Source organism: Anser anser (genome assembly GCF_964211835.1).
Source record: "Anser anser genome assembly, chromosome: 15".
Lineage (NCBI taxonomy): Eukaryota > Metazoa > Chordata > Aves > Anseriformes > Anatidae > Anser > Anser anser.
In genome coordinates, this window is record NC_139736.1 from 11,601,220 (window position 1) to 11,615,496 (window position 14,277).

A 14,277-nucleotide genomic window follows, 5' to 3' on the forward strand; every position below is an offset into this window, starting at 1 on the left:
CCCCCCCCCCACCGCGCCCCCTCCCCCGCCATCACCCCCCGCCCCGAGCCGGGCCCGCCCCCGCCGCCCTCTCATTGGGGGCAGCGGAGTTGTTGACCATATATGGTCAGGTACTACCGCACCGCGGGCGGCGGTTGGTCGCCGCGCCGCGTCACTCAAGCGCCCGCCGGCTCCCGCAAACAAAGCGGGGGCTGCCGGGAACTGTAGTCCGGGCTGCGGCGGCGCGGGGGGGCAGCGCGGCGGCGGAGCGGGGGGGTAGAACTACAAGTCCCAGCAGCCCCCCGCGGCGGCCTCCGCTCCCGCCCCGCGGGGCTGGCCGGGCGCCGTGAGTCAGTGCCCAGTAAACATTGGCGTGAGCCGCGCCGGCTGCGCGATGGTGGCGGCGCCGTGAGGGCGGCGGGAGGAGGAGGAGGAGGAGGAGGAAGGGAAGAAGAAGGCGGGGGGGGGCAGGACGGCGGCGGGGGGGCCATGGACGAGCTCAAGCACCAGGTGATGATCAACCAGTTCGTGCTGGCGGCCGGCTGCGCCGCCGACCAGGCCAAGCAGCTGCTGCAGGCGGCGCACTGGCAGTTCGAGGTGAGGCGGCCGCGCCCCGGGCACGGGGGGGACGGGGCGGGACGGGACGGGCCCCGCGCGTTGGGGGGGGGTGGGGGGGACGTGTCCCGGGGCCCCCCCCCGCAGCGCTCCCGGTCGGGGCCGGGCACCCCCCGCCGCCGGCAGCCCCCGGGGCGAGCCGGGGCTCAGCGAGGCGCCGGGAGCGCGGCTGCGGCTGCTCCCCGTGCCCGGGGCTCCCCCCCCTTTGCGGCGCGGCCGGCAGCCCTCGGCCGCGAGGCCCGGGGCACGGCTCCGCGCGAGGGCTCCGCGCTGTGGTGAGGCGGGGCGGGGGGGGGGCAGGGGCTGCGGCTCCCACCCGCTCGCACCCGGGCCCCGCCGCCGGTACCGGGGCCTCCCGGCGACGTGACGACCGTCGGATGGAGCGGGCCCCGCATGGCCGCGCCGTCTGCGCGCCCGGGCGCGGCGTTCCCGACGCTCCGCCGGCCGCCAGCCCTCGAAGCCGGGCCGAGCGTGGCCCCGCGCACCGCCCGCACGCTCCCGTCGTCCCCCGCCGTGCCCGCCGCACGCCTCGACGACCCGTCCCCTGCGAGGGCGGCGGCGTGCCCCGGGCTTTGTTTACCAACACGGGGCGGCGGCGGCCCTCTGGGGCCGTGGGCTCGGCTCCCACCAGCCCCGCGCGGCCGGGAGGCGGGTGACAGAAGTTAACTTTCCTTCGCAACGGCTCTCCGCGGAACTTTGCCACCGTTGGGCGAGTTGCACAAGTGCGAACAGCCGTCCGCTGCCGGTTTGGCGCTCACATGACTCAGAGGAAGCTCGGCTGTAAACAAACGCGTCTGCGATGAGCCATTACCGTGTTCCCACTCGCTTTTGGTGCAACGGTCAGATAATTCCCTTTGCAAAATGGCCGCTGGGCATGCCTTCTTCGGGGAGCCACGCCGGGGAGGTGCTGGCTCCCGGCTCCAGGGTGCTCTCACCTCTCGGATGTGATGCGCCGAGGCTTTTGTTATTCCAGCGTGGTGCCCGTTTGCTGGCTGGCCTGGATCTGTGGCGAGAATAAATTGGTGGAGTTCAGGCAAGTTCAGCGCTAATTTCCGCTGCCTTCAGTCAGGGTTTCCTTGGTTTCGAAGCGCTCCTCCAGGGGCACGGTGTGAGCCCACTGGTGCACGCAGGCTGCTGCCCCGGCTCCCTTTGCCGGTGCTTGGAGCAGCACCTGCCTGCTCCGGCCCCGCTGGCTGCCTTTGCACAGGGGTGCAGGAGGGAGAGGGAGGCCGTGGGGCGATGGCCTCCTTGGGGAGCCGGCGGAGGCCTGCGTCCCCCCAGTCAGACACGTTTGGCTCTGCGGTGAGCCCGACCTGCTGGTGGAGCCCCTGGGTCGGCAGCGAACCTCCAGGCTGCCCTGTTCCCAATCCCCTGAGGGCTGCTGTGACTGCTGGGGGAGGGTGCTGTGGAGGGGTTTGGCTGCGTGGTGTCCTGCTGGCCCTGCGCTTTGTCTGGGGGGAAGGAACACGGCCCAGGACAGCGCGGGTGAGCGGGGCGGGCGAGGAGCTGCTCTGGGGGTACGTGCAGCTGCCTTCGCTGCAGCGGGAGCCGCTCCAAGCCAGTACCGTGTCCAGGGCCCTGACAAGGAAGCCGTTTATTTTGCAGGAACGCTCCTCTGTCCTCAGGGCACGGGCAGCGGCTCGTGGGTAACACGTGGGTCGCCCCTTCCGCTCGCTGTGACTTCGCTCCCGTCTCGCAGGGAAGCTGGGGCTCCGCGCACTGCACTTGGCGGGCCTCGCGGCTCTGCCAGCACCACCGTGCTCCCAGGGACCGGCAGGGGGGGTGCTGCCGGTCGGGGGGAGCTCAAGGAGGCAACTTGGGGTGTCTGCGGGTGCGAGGGCTGGCAGCGGGGCCCTGGGGGGACACAGGTGCCCCTGCTGGGGGAGGCACCGGGAAGGGCAGCAGGCGTCCGCCGCGGCTGGATCCCAGCAGCGAGGTGTTTGCAGAGCCTGAGCTCGGGGCCGAGCTGTGCACCAGGCTCCTTTCTCAGGTAGAAGAGTATTAATTGGCTTTCTGACGCACTGGTTGCCCCTGGGGCTGCTTGGGAAGAATAAGAAGACGTCAGCTGCCTTAAAAAAAAAAAAAAAAAAGCTTGATTCGTGCCTTTTTGCTGCTGCAGAGCGTGGTGCCTGTGCTCAGGGTGGTGAGGTTGTGCAAGGGGAGCGAGGGGAGGAGCAGGTGCCTGGCTCTGCTCGCTGTGGCTCTGGTTGGGATTTCCACTTTCTCTTCTGATGTCTTTATGCTCTAGCAAGCTCCTTCCCCTTCCTTTGTGGCTGTAGGGCAGGGGGCCCCCATCACCGCTGCCGCCTCCTGGCACTCTGGCGAGCAGAGAAACGCTGCGACCAGCGTGGGGCCTCGCGGCCCAGCCAGCGACGGCCGTGACGCCCGCTGCCCCCGTGGGTGTGTGGGTGCTGGGACCCCAGGGACAGCCACCCCCTGTGGCTGGGGGGCACGCGAGGCCCGGAGCGGCGGGCGGCGGGGTGGGCAGGGGAGCTGCTTCTGCTGCTCCTGGAAATAGGCAGGGTGAGGCGGGGAGAGCGCGGTGTTTGGGGCAGAGGGGCCGTGGCTGTGGCGTGCGTCCTCCGCCCGGACGGCAGCTTTCATCCTGGGGGTGGTGGGGATGGGGGGGGACAGCGGGGACCTCCTGTGCCCCCGCCCGCTGATGGCATGGTCCCAGATACAAGGCCACTGGGGGAGCAGGAGCACGGAGCACATCTAATCGGCTTACGGCGTTTGGCTGTGCCCACACCTCCGTGCGTGCTTCCCGTTCGCTGTTTTCCCCCTTTCTTATCGTGTTCCCTCCTGGCTGAGAGATAGCGCCTGCGGGCAGAGCCGTGGGACCTCACCCGGGACGAAGGTAGTGCGGGGCTGGGGCCGATCTCCAGGGCCACAGGCCCTCCCGGCAGCTCCTGCCCCAGGTGCCGGGCGCTTGCTGCGGTCGCAGCCCGCCCCGTGAGGAACGCAGCCGTAGCGGGGAATCACCTCAGCAGCCCAGCCGCTGCGTGTGCCCTCCGTGCTTTGGGAGTGACCATGCTCCCCAGCAGCAATTGCTTCCCCCCCGCCGAGGTCCAAATCGTTGCGTTTTGGTCACGGGACGCAACCACCAGGTAACGCTGCTGGCTGCCGCCTGGTCCTGCCGCCGGTTCAGCCAGGAAGCCACAGACCCCGTGCTGGCTGGCTCGCACACGGCTTTGCCTCCGTCAGGTGGGTGAGCCGAGCTGTGAGCGCTCAGCCCCCCGTGTGCAGCTGCGGGCACCGGGAGGAGGAGTGCGTTCGCGTGTGGCTGCGGTGCTCGGGCTGCAGCCGCTGCACCGGGTTTGGCACAACCTGCCTGTGCCTCTCGGCTGTCCAAGCGGCTCGGGTAGCCCAGCTGCCAGGAGGGAGCAAGGGCTTGGTGCTGCTGCAGCCCCGCGCCTTGCACCCCAGCTCTGGGACCTCGGGGCCTGGGGAGGGGCGAGCCAATGATGGGGGCTTCGTCTCAGCCCGGAGCCGAACCCAGCCCGCTGCCCTAATGTTTCTGTTGCATTTAATCTGCCGCCGAATCAAAGCACCGTGTTCTAGCCCCGATTCAACTAAAACCTGGCACAGAACGTGGGGCAGCTTCATCTTTGCCGATCCTACATCAGCCCCGTCCCGTGTGCCCCCAAAGCCGCCGCTGTCCCCTCCCAGCCCTCAAATCTGCGCCTGGCCCGCCCTCCTCGCCAGCCTGCGCCCGGCACTCCCTCCGTGCAGCCCTCCTCGGCCCGTCACATGCCACGGGCGTATGACATTTACCAGATTATTACTGGTCTGAACTGGAAGCAAACCAAAACGACGTCAGTCACAACCATACCCGGCCTGCAGCTGAACTCGACGTGCCCCGCTGTATGCGGCGGGCACAGTCTCGCTCGCTGCCCGTTGCAGCGCTGTGCCCGTGGTCCCGTCCCGTTCAGGGCACGCGTCCCGCCAGCTGCCACGCTGCTTCCCCTGCTGGGTTTGGATTCGGCTTCCCTCCTTTCCCCTGCCCACGGCAGTTGCGGAGCGTCGCTGAGTTGTGAAACGCCTGCTGGGGTCCGCTCCCAAAGCGGCCGCTCCTCCAGCCGTGGGCAGGGCAGCGCTGTGGGTAGGCGCGCTCACCGCCTGGCTCGGTGAAAGCAGGCGGCGAGCGCGGCTCACTGCTGGGGGCCGTGGGGGCAGCTGCGCGGGGCGTGCCCTCCGCTGCGCACCCCGGGCACCGGGGCTGTTCCTCCTGCTGGCTCCGTGGCGTGCACGGCCCCTCAGGGCCACTTTTGGAGGTTGTCCCAGCTCTGCTAGGAGGTGGCCGAAACGGGTAACGGGTGCGAGGCGCTGGGCCAGGCCCTGCGCTGGGCAGTTTGGCTCTGGCGCCACGCGAACGCCCTCCACAGCGGGGAGCGAGCGGGAGGCAGGCTGCTGCCCCCCCCGCGGCCACACAAAGCCCTGCTGTTGCATGCAGGGGTAAGGTAGGGTGCTGCGCTTGCGTGCTGCTGGTAACGTCTTCCTTTTTTTTGCTTTTGTTTCTTTCAGACTGCTCTCAGTGCTTTTTTTCAAGAAACAAACATCCCCTACAGCCACCACCATCAGATGGTAAGTGCTCTCCCACCTCTCCAGCCACTGCTTCGCACGTGGGGTGTGCGTGCACAGGAGCGTGCAGACACGTGGCTGCTGCCCGCCTCAGCTCTCCCCACGGTCCCCAGGCTCTGCTCCTTTACCTCCCGTGCTTCAGCAGCCCGTAATCTGCCTGGGCAGATGTGTCTTAGGGATTTGCTGGCTGCCGTGGCCTCGTTTGACTCTCCAGGACAATCGGGGATCTGGAGCGTGCAGTAAGCGTGCAGAGCAAATGCCTGCTGTGGCCGGGGCACGCCCAGGCTCCAGGAGCCAGAAAGCTGCAGGCCCCTGGTGGCACCGGTGGGTCGTGGGGCAGAAGGAGCAGGCGCAGCGGGGTCCTGCCCAGGCCTTCTGACAGGAGCTCTCACCACAGGATTAATCTTCGGAGCCTTAAATAACCGCTGCCCGCAGGAAGCACCCAGGCAGAGCTGGCAAAGCGAGGGAGCCGCTGCGCAGCCTGTACCAGCAGCTGCTGCGGGGCCGTGCGCGGAAGGGCAGGGGTGCGGGGCATCGTTGGGAAGGCCCCCCGGTCCCCGCCTGCCTCACGGCGTCCCCAGCACCCCAGGCAGGGGGCTGGGCCGTGCGGCGCGGTCCCACAGGTCCCCCCGTGTCCTTCCCTGAGCCGGGGCTCAGCTGCGGGCGTGGGGGCTCCGTGCGCTGCAGCGTTGAGGGGCGTTGCGCCGGGCCTCGGCGGGAGGCAAACGATGGAGACACCAGGCTGGGGACGAGCCGCCTGCCTCCCCCGCGGGGCTGGCGCTGTGCCCGTGGGGGGTCCCGGCCCCGCTGACCCCCCTGTCTCCTTCCCGCAGATGTGCACTCCCGCCAACACGCCGGCCACGCCGCCCAACTTCCCCGACGCCCTCACCATGTTCTCCCGCCTCAAGGCTTCCGAGAGCTTCAACAGCAGCAGCCCCGTGGCCTCCATGGCGACCTCCCCGCCGCCCCCGGCCCCGCCGCTGCCCCAGCACGGGGCCTTCAACCCCGCCTGGCCCGCGGCCTCCCCGCCCGGCCAGCAGCAGAGCATGTGGACTCCGGCCCCGCCGGTGCAGCCCGCGGGCTGGCCCGCTGCCGTCTCGCAGCAGGCCACGGCAGAACAGAAGGCCAACGTGACCATGGAGGCAGAGAGATGAGGCCGCAGCGGAGAGCGAACGTGGCGGGGACCCCTGCGTATAAATATATATATATTTTTTTTTCCCCCTCCCCGAAGAGGAGAGGAACTCCGCTGCCAGAGCGTCTGGCAGCCACAGAGACACACGAGCGAATAGCTGCCTTGCATGGGTTTGGTTTGAAGTAGTTTTTACTTGTCCTAGAGCTGAACGGAGCTCCCCAGGGACAGCGGGAGGCTGCGTGGGACGCGAGGCCGGTGCCAGCCTCTGCCTGGGACCACGCCGTGGTCGGGCTCTCAGGGAGGGCGCGACCCCCTCCTCTCTCGGGACACTGGAGTTTGCATGCGAGTGACACTTACGGAGGAGACCCCTTCACGGTCCCCGCGCCAGCTGTGCCGCCCCGCTGCGCAGGACGGACCGTGCCTGTGTCCCCCCTCCCTCGGCCCCGCGCGTCCTGGTGGGGGGTGGACGCCCCGCACCGCTTGTTTTTTCGTGAGGAGGAGGAGAGCAAGGGCTGCTCCCGCACGCGGCAGCGGGTGAGCGGGGCTGGGGGCAGGCCGGAGCGCTGGTGGGCCGCGCGCCGTCCCCTCGCCCTCCTGGGATGGGGTTTGCCCCGGGGCTGTTTGCATGACAATGTGTAACCCTAGAGACTGGGATCATTTTTAACCCCTCTGTTCTTTTCTCCTGGCGGCTGGAAGTCTCTCCGGACACGCCGCAGCCGCTTGCAATACACGCTCTTCTGCTTTGAACCCGGTGTCTTTGCTTCGTTCGCAGCAGCGGTGGGACGTGGGGAAGGCCGGCTGGGGCGCAGGGGGTTGCAGGGACACGGCCCCCGGCCCAGGCTGCCCAGATCCCACTCAGCCTGGCCTTGGCACTGCCCGGGATGGGGCACCCACAGCTCCTCTGGGCAGCCTGAGTGAAGAATTGAGTGAAGAATTTCTTCCTAATATCTAACCCAAATCTACCCTCTTTTAGTTTAAACCTACTGTCCCTTGTCCTGCCACTACATGGCCCTGGTAAAAAGTCTTTATCTTTCTTACAAGCCCCCTTTATTTATTAAAAGGGCCCAGTAAGGTCTCCCCAGAGCCTTCTCCAGGCTGAATGCCCCCAGCTCTTTCAGCTTTCCTTTGCAGGAGAGGCGCTCCAGCGCTCTGATCGTTTCCTTGGCCTCTCGACCCCCTCTTACGGGTCCCTGTGAGGGTGCCACCCCTGCTGAGCCTTCCCGCTGTGCCCCTGCATCCCCGTGCTCGCCAGTCAATAATTAATTTCGATCTTTCATTTGTGTTGCTAAAGTAACTTGTACGAGCGGTGGTTTCGCCGGGGCTGCCTCTCGGAGGGGAGGTAGCAGAGGCTGGGCAGCAAGGGCTGGAGCTGGAGGTGCGCCCTCCTGAGCCTCCCCGTGTGGGGCTGCGCTGGGGCTGCGGGGCTGGGTCCTGGTGGCAGCCAGGGTGAGCTGGGGCCCTGAGCTCTGTGGCCTGGGCGCGTTGGGGCCAGCGTGGAGCCCTGCTGGGGCAGGGGCCGGTCTGCGAGGCCGGGGCTGCGCGGTGCGGAGCCCGCTGAAGGGAGGCACGGAGAAGGGATCTGGGATCCCTCCCCAGCCTCGGGTGGAGGCACCTGCCCACGAAACGCAGGTGGAGCCCCACGGAGATGCGGGTGGCGGGGGGGGGGAGCCTGCCTGTGACTGTCCCAGACCCACCAAGAGCCGCGGGACTGGACAATGCAGGGCCAGACCCCAGACCTGGACTGGTCGGGGAGCTTACAGGGACTCGGCCCGGCCCAGAAGCCTGGGGAGCTGAGCTCACGAGGGGCACAGAGCCCGGCTGGGGCTGCAGTGGGGCAGGAACCACCTGCACTGCCCAAGCCCCGGCGCTGCTCTCGTGGCCTCCAGGAGCCGTGCAGCCGTCCTGCCAGCTCCTGCAGCACGGGGACGGACACGTGCTCCCCTCGGCACCGCAGGAGGGACCCCGGCACCGGTGCGGTTGTGCCCTGCTGTCCCTGGTACCATGGCCAGGCTGCACACCCCGACAGGGATCTGGGGGGGTCAGGCTCTGGTCGCTGACTCCCCCAGGACACCCCGTGTGCCCCGGCGAGCCCAGGGACCACGCGGGGCAGGCAGGCAGCAGAGCAGAGCAAATCTTTATGGCCCGTGGTGTTACGCAGCTGCGAGGGGGAGGGAGAAGCCGGGGCAGCATGGCTCTCACCCCCCTGATCCCCCGAGGCTCCTGCCCGTTCCTGCACCCCCACGCCATTTCACAGCCCCCCCGGGCAGCTCAGACGCCGGCTGTCCTGCCACCCGCAGCGGCCTGCCATCGGTCCCCCGAGGAGACAGTTCTCGTCCGCATGGCAGCACCTGCAATGCAGGGAGGGAGACACCCCCGGTGGCACAACACCCCCGGTGGCACCCGGGGAGCGCACGGAGCAGGGTGAGCCCAGGCGGTGGGGCCGGCAGCGTGCAGGACGCCCAGGACAGGTACTCACACGAGTACGGGGACACGTAGTGGCTGCCATACTTGGGGGTGCGACGCGTTTTCTCCGCAGCGTGCTGGGCAGGGGGCTGGGGGGACTTTGTTCCTTCAGGGCGAGAAGCGGAGACGCCGTTGCAGGGGGGATGTGAGGGCAGCGATGGCAACCGAGCCACCCCAGGCACCCCATCAGGATGTGCTGGCTCGGGCCGGAGCTAAGGTGGTGCCCCAGGACTGCTCCCCTACCTGGGAAGTCCCTGCCCAGGGCGATGTTCCCGTTGGCAGCCTGCGAGCTCAGCCTGCCCTTGTAGATGACCCCGTCGATGCCCAGAATATCCACTTGACCCTAGAGGGAGGAGCAGCCGATGCCATCAGAGGTGCCCGAGGCTGTGCCCACCCTGGCTGGGCTCGGCCGGTTTCCAGCGTGTGGGGGGCATCTGGGGATGGGGGCTCACGTTCTGGCAGGTGAAATCCGCAGGGGCTCCGAAGGGACAGGCGGTGGCGAGGGAGCTGGAGGCGGACAGTGGCCTGGTGGGACTCAGGGGGCCCCGGCTGGCCTGGTTGCTCCCCTTGTTCTCCCTGGGAAGGGAGCACTGCTGGTAGCGCTCCTGCCCAGGGCGAGGGGCCCCAGCGGCAGGGGAGGGGACGCGTTGTCACCTCTCAGGCCTCACCTCCCCGGCAGCTGCTGTGCCATGCGGTTGGTGCCACCGGCGCTGGCTGGATGAGACTGGAGGTGCAGGCTGGCCTTCCGGACCGTCACCAAGTGCCTGTGGATGAGGGCAGGAAGGCAGAGGCGGGCAACGGTCTCCAGTGCGGGTGCGGCGTGCGGGGGGTCCGACAGGGGGGCTGCACAATACTCACGGCCTTGGGGCCACGGCCAGGGGTCTGTCGCAGGAGATGCACTTCACTGGGTGGAAGCGGTGCCTGCAACACAGGTGGCTGCTGAGTGCCCTGCCACCACGCAGCGACCCCGCAAGGTCCCCAGGGCGGCCAGCACCCCACGGACAGGGTGGGACAACGAGGATCTGGATGGGGTGGGCAGGGCAGGATGGGACGGGGTTGGAGGTGCACGGACAGCACGGACCGGGGGCAGAAAGGACAGGGTGGAGGGAGATGGGATGGGACAGGGCAGAATAGGATAGAACGGGGTGTGACGGGACAGGATGGGACCCAGCAGCCCTCACCTCTTGAGGCCGGCGGGACCGCTGGTATCGAAGCAAGGCCCCTGGCAGTGGCACTGCTTGCTGAGCCTCCAAGCCTGCTCCCACTGTGCCTGCAGGGGAGCCAGCACTGCACAGAACCCGTGCAGGGAGGGCAGAGGGGCCCAGTGGGACACCAGGCCCATTTCAGGGGACACTGCTGCCCCTGAGGGATGCTGGGGACACCCTGGGTCATGCCCAGCCCTGGCACAGGGACTCTGGGCATTGGCAGATTGAGGGCTCACCCTCCTGGTGCAGAGGGTAGCAGGGGGAACTGCCCCCTGGCCTGGTGCATGTCTCCGTCACCACCACCCTCCCCAGGTGACACCGCTACCTCGGAGTCCGTCTCACTGACGAGCTCCAGGGCTTTACGCCTGGCCTGGCCATGCAGGGACATCCTCTGCAGCAGCTCCTGCATCATCTCGCTCAGCTGGGCCATGGCGCGTTGCAACTCGTCCTGGCTCACTTTGGTCTCCAGCACGGCCTCGTCTGCTTTCTGAGGGGCACAGTGCCAGCCAGCCCCCCGGCCCTGCCTGCCCGTGCTGTGCCTCTTGGGGTTCCCCTACGCACAACGCTCATGCCCTGCTCCAGCAGCGCCTCGTCTGCCTTGCCCTAGTGCCTGCCTAGTGCTCTGGGCTGCCTTGCTCATGGCCGGGTGCTCCACCACCATTGTACGGAGCCCCCGCTCGCAGGCGAAGCCCACTGCCAGGGATTGCCACCACGTGCCTGAGGCCATCCGCCTCCCCCTGTGTCTCCCTCGGAGCCACTGCTCGGCCCCAGCTCTGCCAGGACGGCGAGGCTGCAAAATCCTGGCACGCCGCCTCCAGCCTGGATCGGACACAAACCACGGCATGAGTGGCTCCTCAGCTGAGCCCGGGACCATGCTCACCTGGGTGTCCTCGGTGTCAGCCCACAGCCGCTCTGCAGCCTCTTGGAGTCTCGCACATTGCTCCTGCAGCTGCCCCACCTGGCTCAGCACCTCCCTGCCAAAATCTGGCCCCTAGGGAGGACAAAATGCAGCCCCAGGTAAGGCACGTGGCAGGCACCCACACGAGGCAGTGAAGTAGTCTTGCAGATGACACCAGGGCAGTCCTGGCGAGCAGGGTGATGGGCTGCAGACCCCAGGCCACGGGGCAGCAACCCTGAGGTCCGGGCATCTTGGCACCTTCTCTCCTTTGTCCTGCAGGTGCTTTACTTCGCCTTGCACCTTCTCCAGTCGGGTGGCCACATCCTCCAGGGTCCCCAAATCTGCTGAAAACAGACACCAAAGCTTTGCTCCAGGCAGCACTGGCTCCTGCAGGCCATCAGCGCAGCACTGTCCCTAGCCCGGGTGGCTTTATGGCTGGGGAGATGCCCCAGCCCTGCTGTCAGCCCCCAGGCATGGCCCGCACCAGGGCACCCGTGGGCAGCAGCCACATCCACAGCATCCGTGCCAGTGTGTCTGGGAGCAAGGCAGACGGACAAGGAGGCTGCAGCAGCTTGGGGACCCAGCCGGGATGGCTGAGTGTGGCACCACCATGCACCGGTCCTGGCAAGAACGCAGTGGAACAACCCAGCACAGTGACCTGACATGGTGGGGACATCAGTGCTCACCACGCTGCTGGAGCTGGTTGTCGTGGCAGCTGATGAAGGTCTCCACGGCCACGTGCCGCTCCGGCAGCCAGCTCTGCCTGCACGGTGCCTCCTGGGCTGGCTCCTGGGGGGCCTCAGGGCTGAGCTCCCGGCTGGAAAGCTGAAATGGAACAGCCCTGAGGTTTTAGGGAAGAAGAGCCCTGCGCTGTGCCAGAGCCGAAGGGACAGCCCCCAGCAAAACAGCCTGGCAGCCGGGAGCGTGCACAAACCTCGCCAGTGGGCACCCTGCAGAGCGAGCACAGCACACCAGCCTGCCAGGGGAAGTTGCCCAGCTCCTGCCGCACCTCTGCCTGTGACCAGAAGAGAAATCAGCCCTGGTGCAGGAGGAGAGCCCTGGGAGCCCCCTGCGTTGGGGACAGTGACACCAAACCCTGCCAGAATCCCCAGTGCCATTCTGTCCCCACGCCTGCAGGGCAGTTGCAGGGGCTGGGTGCTGAGTGCCTCCGAGCACCGGTGCCGTGGACACCCACTCCCAGCCCCTCTGCCAGGGCTCTCCCCACTCACCATTTGGCCCAGGATGTTCTGCAGGAGGTTGCTGTGCTTGTCCTGCTGTGCCGCCCGCTCTCGCAGCTCCTCCAGACCAGCCTGATAAACAAGGACATCGGAGGGCCCGGTATCCGCAGGGATTGGGAATGGTGGGGATCAGTATCAGCAGTGATAGGCAGGGATCAGCAGCGCCCAGCCCAGGCCATGGTGGGGCTCTGTGGCTGTGGGCAAGGGGTCTGTCCACAACCCCTGGGCAGAACCCACATCACCCAGTTCCACCATGGGGTGGGAAGGAGCCCAAGACCCACATCTCGTCCCTGTCACAACCCCTCTGCTGAGAGCCCTCCAGCACCAGCCCAGCTCCATGCACGCACCTTCTGGAAATTGTCCTTCAGGAGCTGCAGCTCTTCCTGGAAGGCCTCGATGGTGGTTTTCAGAGAGCAGCTGGTGGTGAGCATCTCCTGTAGCTTGTCCGTGACCTGAGGAATAGGGAGGGGTTCAGCTGGTGCCGCTGGGTCCCTGCAGGCTTGGGGGATGTGGAGAGAAGGGAGGCTGAGCAGCACGCAGCACAGCCCCGGGCCTGGAGGTGTTTCTGGGACACAGGGCTCCATCTCAGAGGGGCCACAGTCCCACAGCATCGACCGCATCTGGCTGGCCCGCGTCCATGCCCATGGAGCTCCCCTAAACTCAGATGAAAGATGGTGAAGGGGAACATGTGTCCTGGCTCCAGCTGCTTCACGCTGGTGAAGTTCTGCCACCTTTTCCCTTTGCTCTTGGATTATGCTCAAAGCTGAGCTCACGAAATATGAGATGGGACCAGCCTGGGGCTGTCAGGTCTCACAACAGATGAAGAAATGTTGTGTTTACTGCAGGCTGGCCCCACGCTGCCTCGGAGATGTCCGCAGTCCAGCCTGGACACCAGCCCTTCTCCAAGCAGGGCAGGGCACAAAGCTATCACAACTCATCCTTGTGCTGCCACATGCAACTTGAGTGATGGAGACAGCTCTGATGCCGCACACTGTGTTTCCAACATAGGATCCGAACTTTAACAGCCAAATAAATTGAACCTGTGCCGTGGCCACGTCTCCTATGGATGGGATCCTGACCTGCCCATGAGGCAGCACTGCTGTCATCTGCAGTTCAGCCATTCCGTGTCGCAGGGCAGAGACAGGAGACAGGATGCTGTCCCTGCATGCACTGGGGCACCCCAGGCCCCAAGCACAACTGTGGGGACCCTTGTCAGGGCAGGATGGGACCCAGCAGACTCAAATCTCAGAGCTTACGCTGCTGGAGCCCTGGGGACAAGTGTAATGTGGCCAAAACTACCTTTGGCCAGTGCCCGTGTTAAAATACTGCTCCTTAATGAGACCCCCCCAGTGTAGCTGGTGGCAGCTGAGCCAGAAGCATGTCTCTACACTTTGCCAGGCTCTCCGGTCTTAGGGCAGCAGAAATCCCCACGGACAAGTCCCTGCATTGGCAAGGCACCACACGGACACATCCCTGTGTAGGGCAGGACACTGTGTAGGGCAGCATGATGAAGGCATAGGACCGTGCCAGCAGCCCAGCGCGACTGGCACCCCGCTGGAGACGGGCGCCCCGCCGAGGATGGCTCCTGACCTTCGTCATCCCCTCCTCGATCACCTCCATCCTCTCGGTCAGCTGCGCCGTTTGCCACGTGTCGGTGCCTGGCCTGCCTCCGTCCCGCCTGGGGGTCGGCAGCTCCGCGGTGCCCGGGGACCCGCCGGGGCAGCCTGGCTGCCCCTCCGCCTGCAGGAGGGGGGCGCGGGGCCTCCCCCCAGCCCCAGCCCCGGGCTCGAGGAGGCCCCTCTCGTCCTCCGAGACCTGCGTGGAGGCATCCTGCAGGCGCAGGTGCTCCAGGAGGCCGCGCAGGAGGAGGTGGAGGGCGCCGGCGTTGACGCTGCCGCTGTTGGGCGTGCGGAAGGCAACGTCCGCCAGCTCCGCCAGCGTGACCGAGACGCTCATGCTGCCTCCGGCCCCCGGGGCTGCCCGCCCGGGGCTGAGGTCACAGGCCCGTTACCCGGCGATGGCCCCAGGGTTCTGCCCCAGCCCCGGCCCGGCCCGTCCCGGCAAGCGACCGGGGACCGCGGGGCTCCCGCTGCGGCCTGGCCGCCGGGCGCGGCTCCCGGCTGAGGCCGGGCGATGGCCCCGCTCCCCGCCCGCTCCCGCAGCGCC

The 14,277-nt window shown here is 67.3% G+C and overlaps 2 protein-coding genes across 5 annotated transcripts; one reads left to right on the top strand and one right to left on the bottom strand.

Annotated features, from left to right (window-relative positions):
* Positions 1 to 312: 312 nt before the first annotated feature.
* On the top strand, positions 313 to 7,054 carry UBALD1 (UBA like domain containing 1). Its single transcript, XM_083800911.1, has 3 exons — positions 313 to 576; positions 5,119 to 5,178; positions 6,009 to 7,054. Exons 1-3 carry the CDS (start codon positions 469 to 471, stop codon positions 6,327 to 6,329), a joined length of 489 nt encoding a protein of 162 aa, XP_083657037.1. The 5' UTR covers positions 313 to 468; the 3' UTR covers positions 6,330 to 7,054.
* LOC310882307 (uncharacterized protein C16orf96) lies at positions 6,227 to 14,143 on the bottom strand. Of its 4 annotated transcripts, XM_083800873.1 has the most exons (15): positions 13,702 to 14,143; positions 12,459 to 12,563; positions 12,103 to 12,183; positions 11,808 to 11,888; positions 11,560 to 11,698; positions 11,132 to 11,217; positions 10,856 to 10,966; positions 10,301 to 10,462; positions 9,952 to 10,040; positions 9,629 to 9,691; positions 9,439 to 9,534; positions 9,223 to 9,346; positions 9,014 to 9,113; positions 8,784 to 8,876; positions 6,227 to 8,655 (listed from the first exon to the last, which is right to left on the bottom strand). In XM_083800873.1, the coding sequence occupies exons 1-15, from the start codon at positions 14,065 to 14,067 to the stop codon at positions 8,576 to 8,578; spliced, it is 1,776 nt and encodes a 591-aa protein (XP_083656999.1). In that variant the 5' UTR covers positions 14,068 to 14,143; the 3' UTR covers positions 6,227 to 8,575. The 4 variants fall into 4 exon arrangements, with proteins under 4 accessions (XP_083656999.1, XP_083657002.1, XP_083657000.1 ...); XM_083800876.1 differs by lacking the exons at positions 9,952 to 10,040; positions 10,301 to 10,462 and having other exon boundaries at positions 9,223 to 9,277; XM_083800874.1 differs by lacking the exons at positions 9,952 to 10,040; positions 10,301 to 10,462.
* Positions 14,144 to 14,277: the final 134 nt, after the last annotated feature.

Bases quoted from the DNA above. Each gene is read 5' to 3' on its own strand.
- UBALD1 (XM_083800911.1), top strand. From the start codon at position 469: ATGGACGAGCTCAAGCACCAGGTGATGATCAACCAGTTCGTGCTGGCG. The intron at 577-5,118 runs GTGAGGCGGCCG...TGTTTCTTTCAG, and splicing joins CGGCGCACTGGCAGTTCGAG to ACTGCTCTCAGTGCTTTTTT. The intron at 5,179-6,008 runs GTAAGTGCTCTC...TCCTTCCCGCAG, and splicing joins ACAGCCACCACCATCAGATG to ATGTGCACTCCCGCCAACAC.
- LOC310882307 (XM_083800873.1), bottom strand. From the start codon at position 14,067: ATGAGCGTCTCGGTCACGCTGGCGGAGCTGGCGGACGTTGCCTTCCGC. The intron at 9,535-9,628 runs GTGAGTATTGTG...CCTCATCCACAG, and splicing joins CTGGCCGTGGCCCCAAGGCC to GCACTTGGTGACGGTCCGGA. The intron at 8,656-8,783 runs GTGAGTACCTGT...CCTGCATTGCAG, and splicing joins CTACGTGTCCCCGTACTCGT to GTGCTGCCATGCGGACGAGA.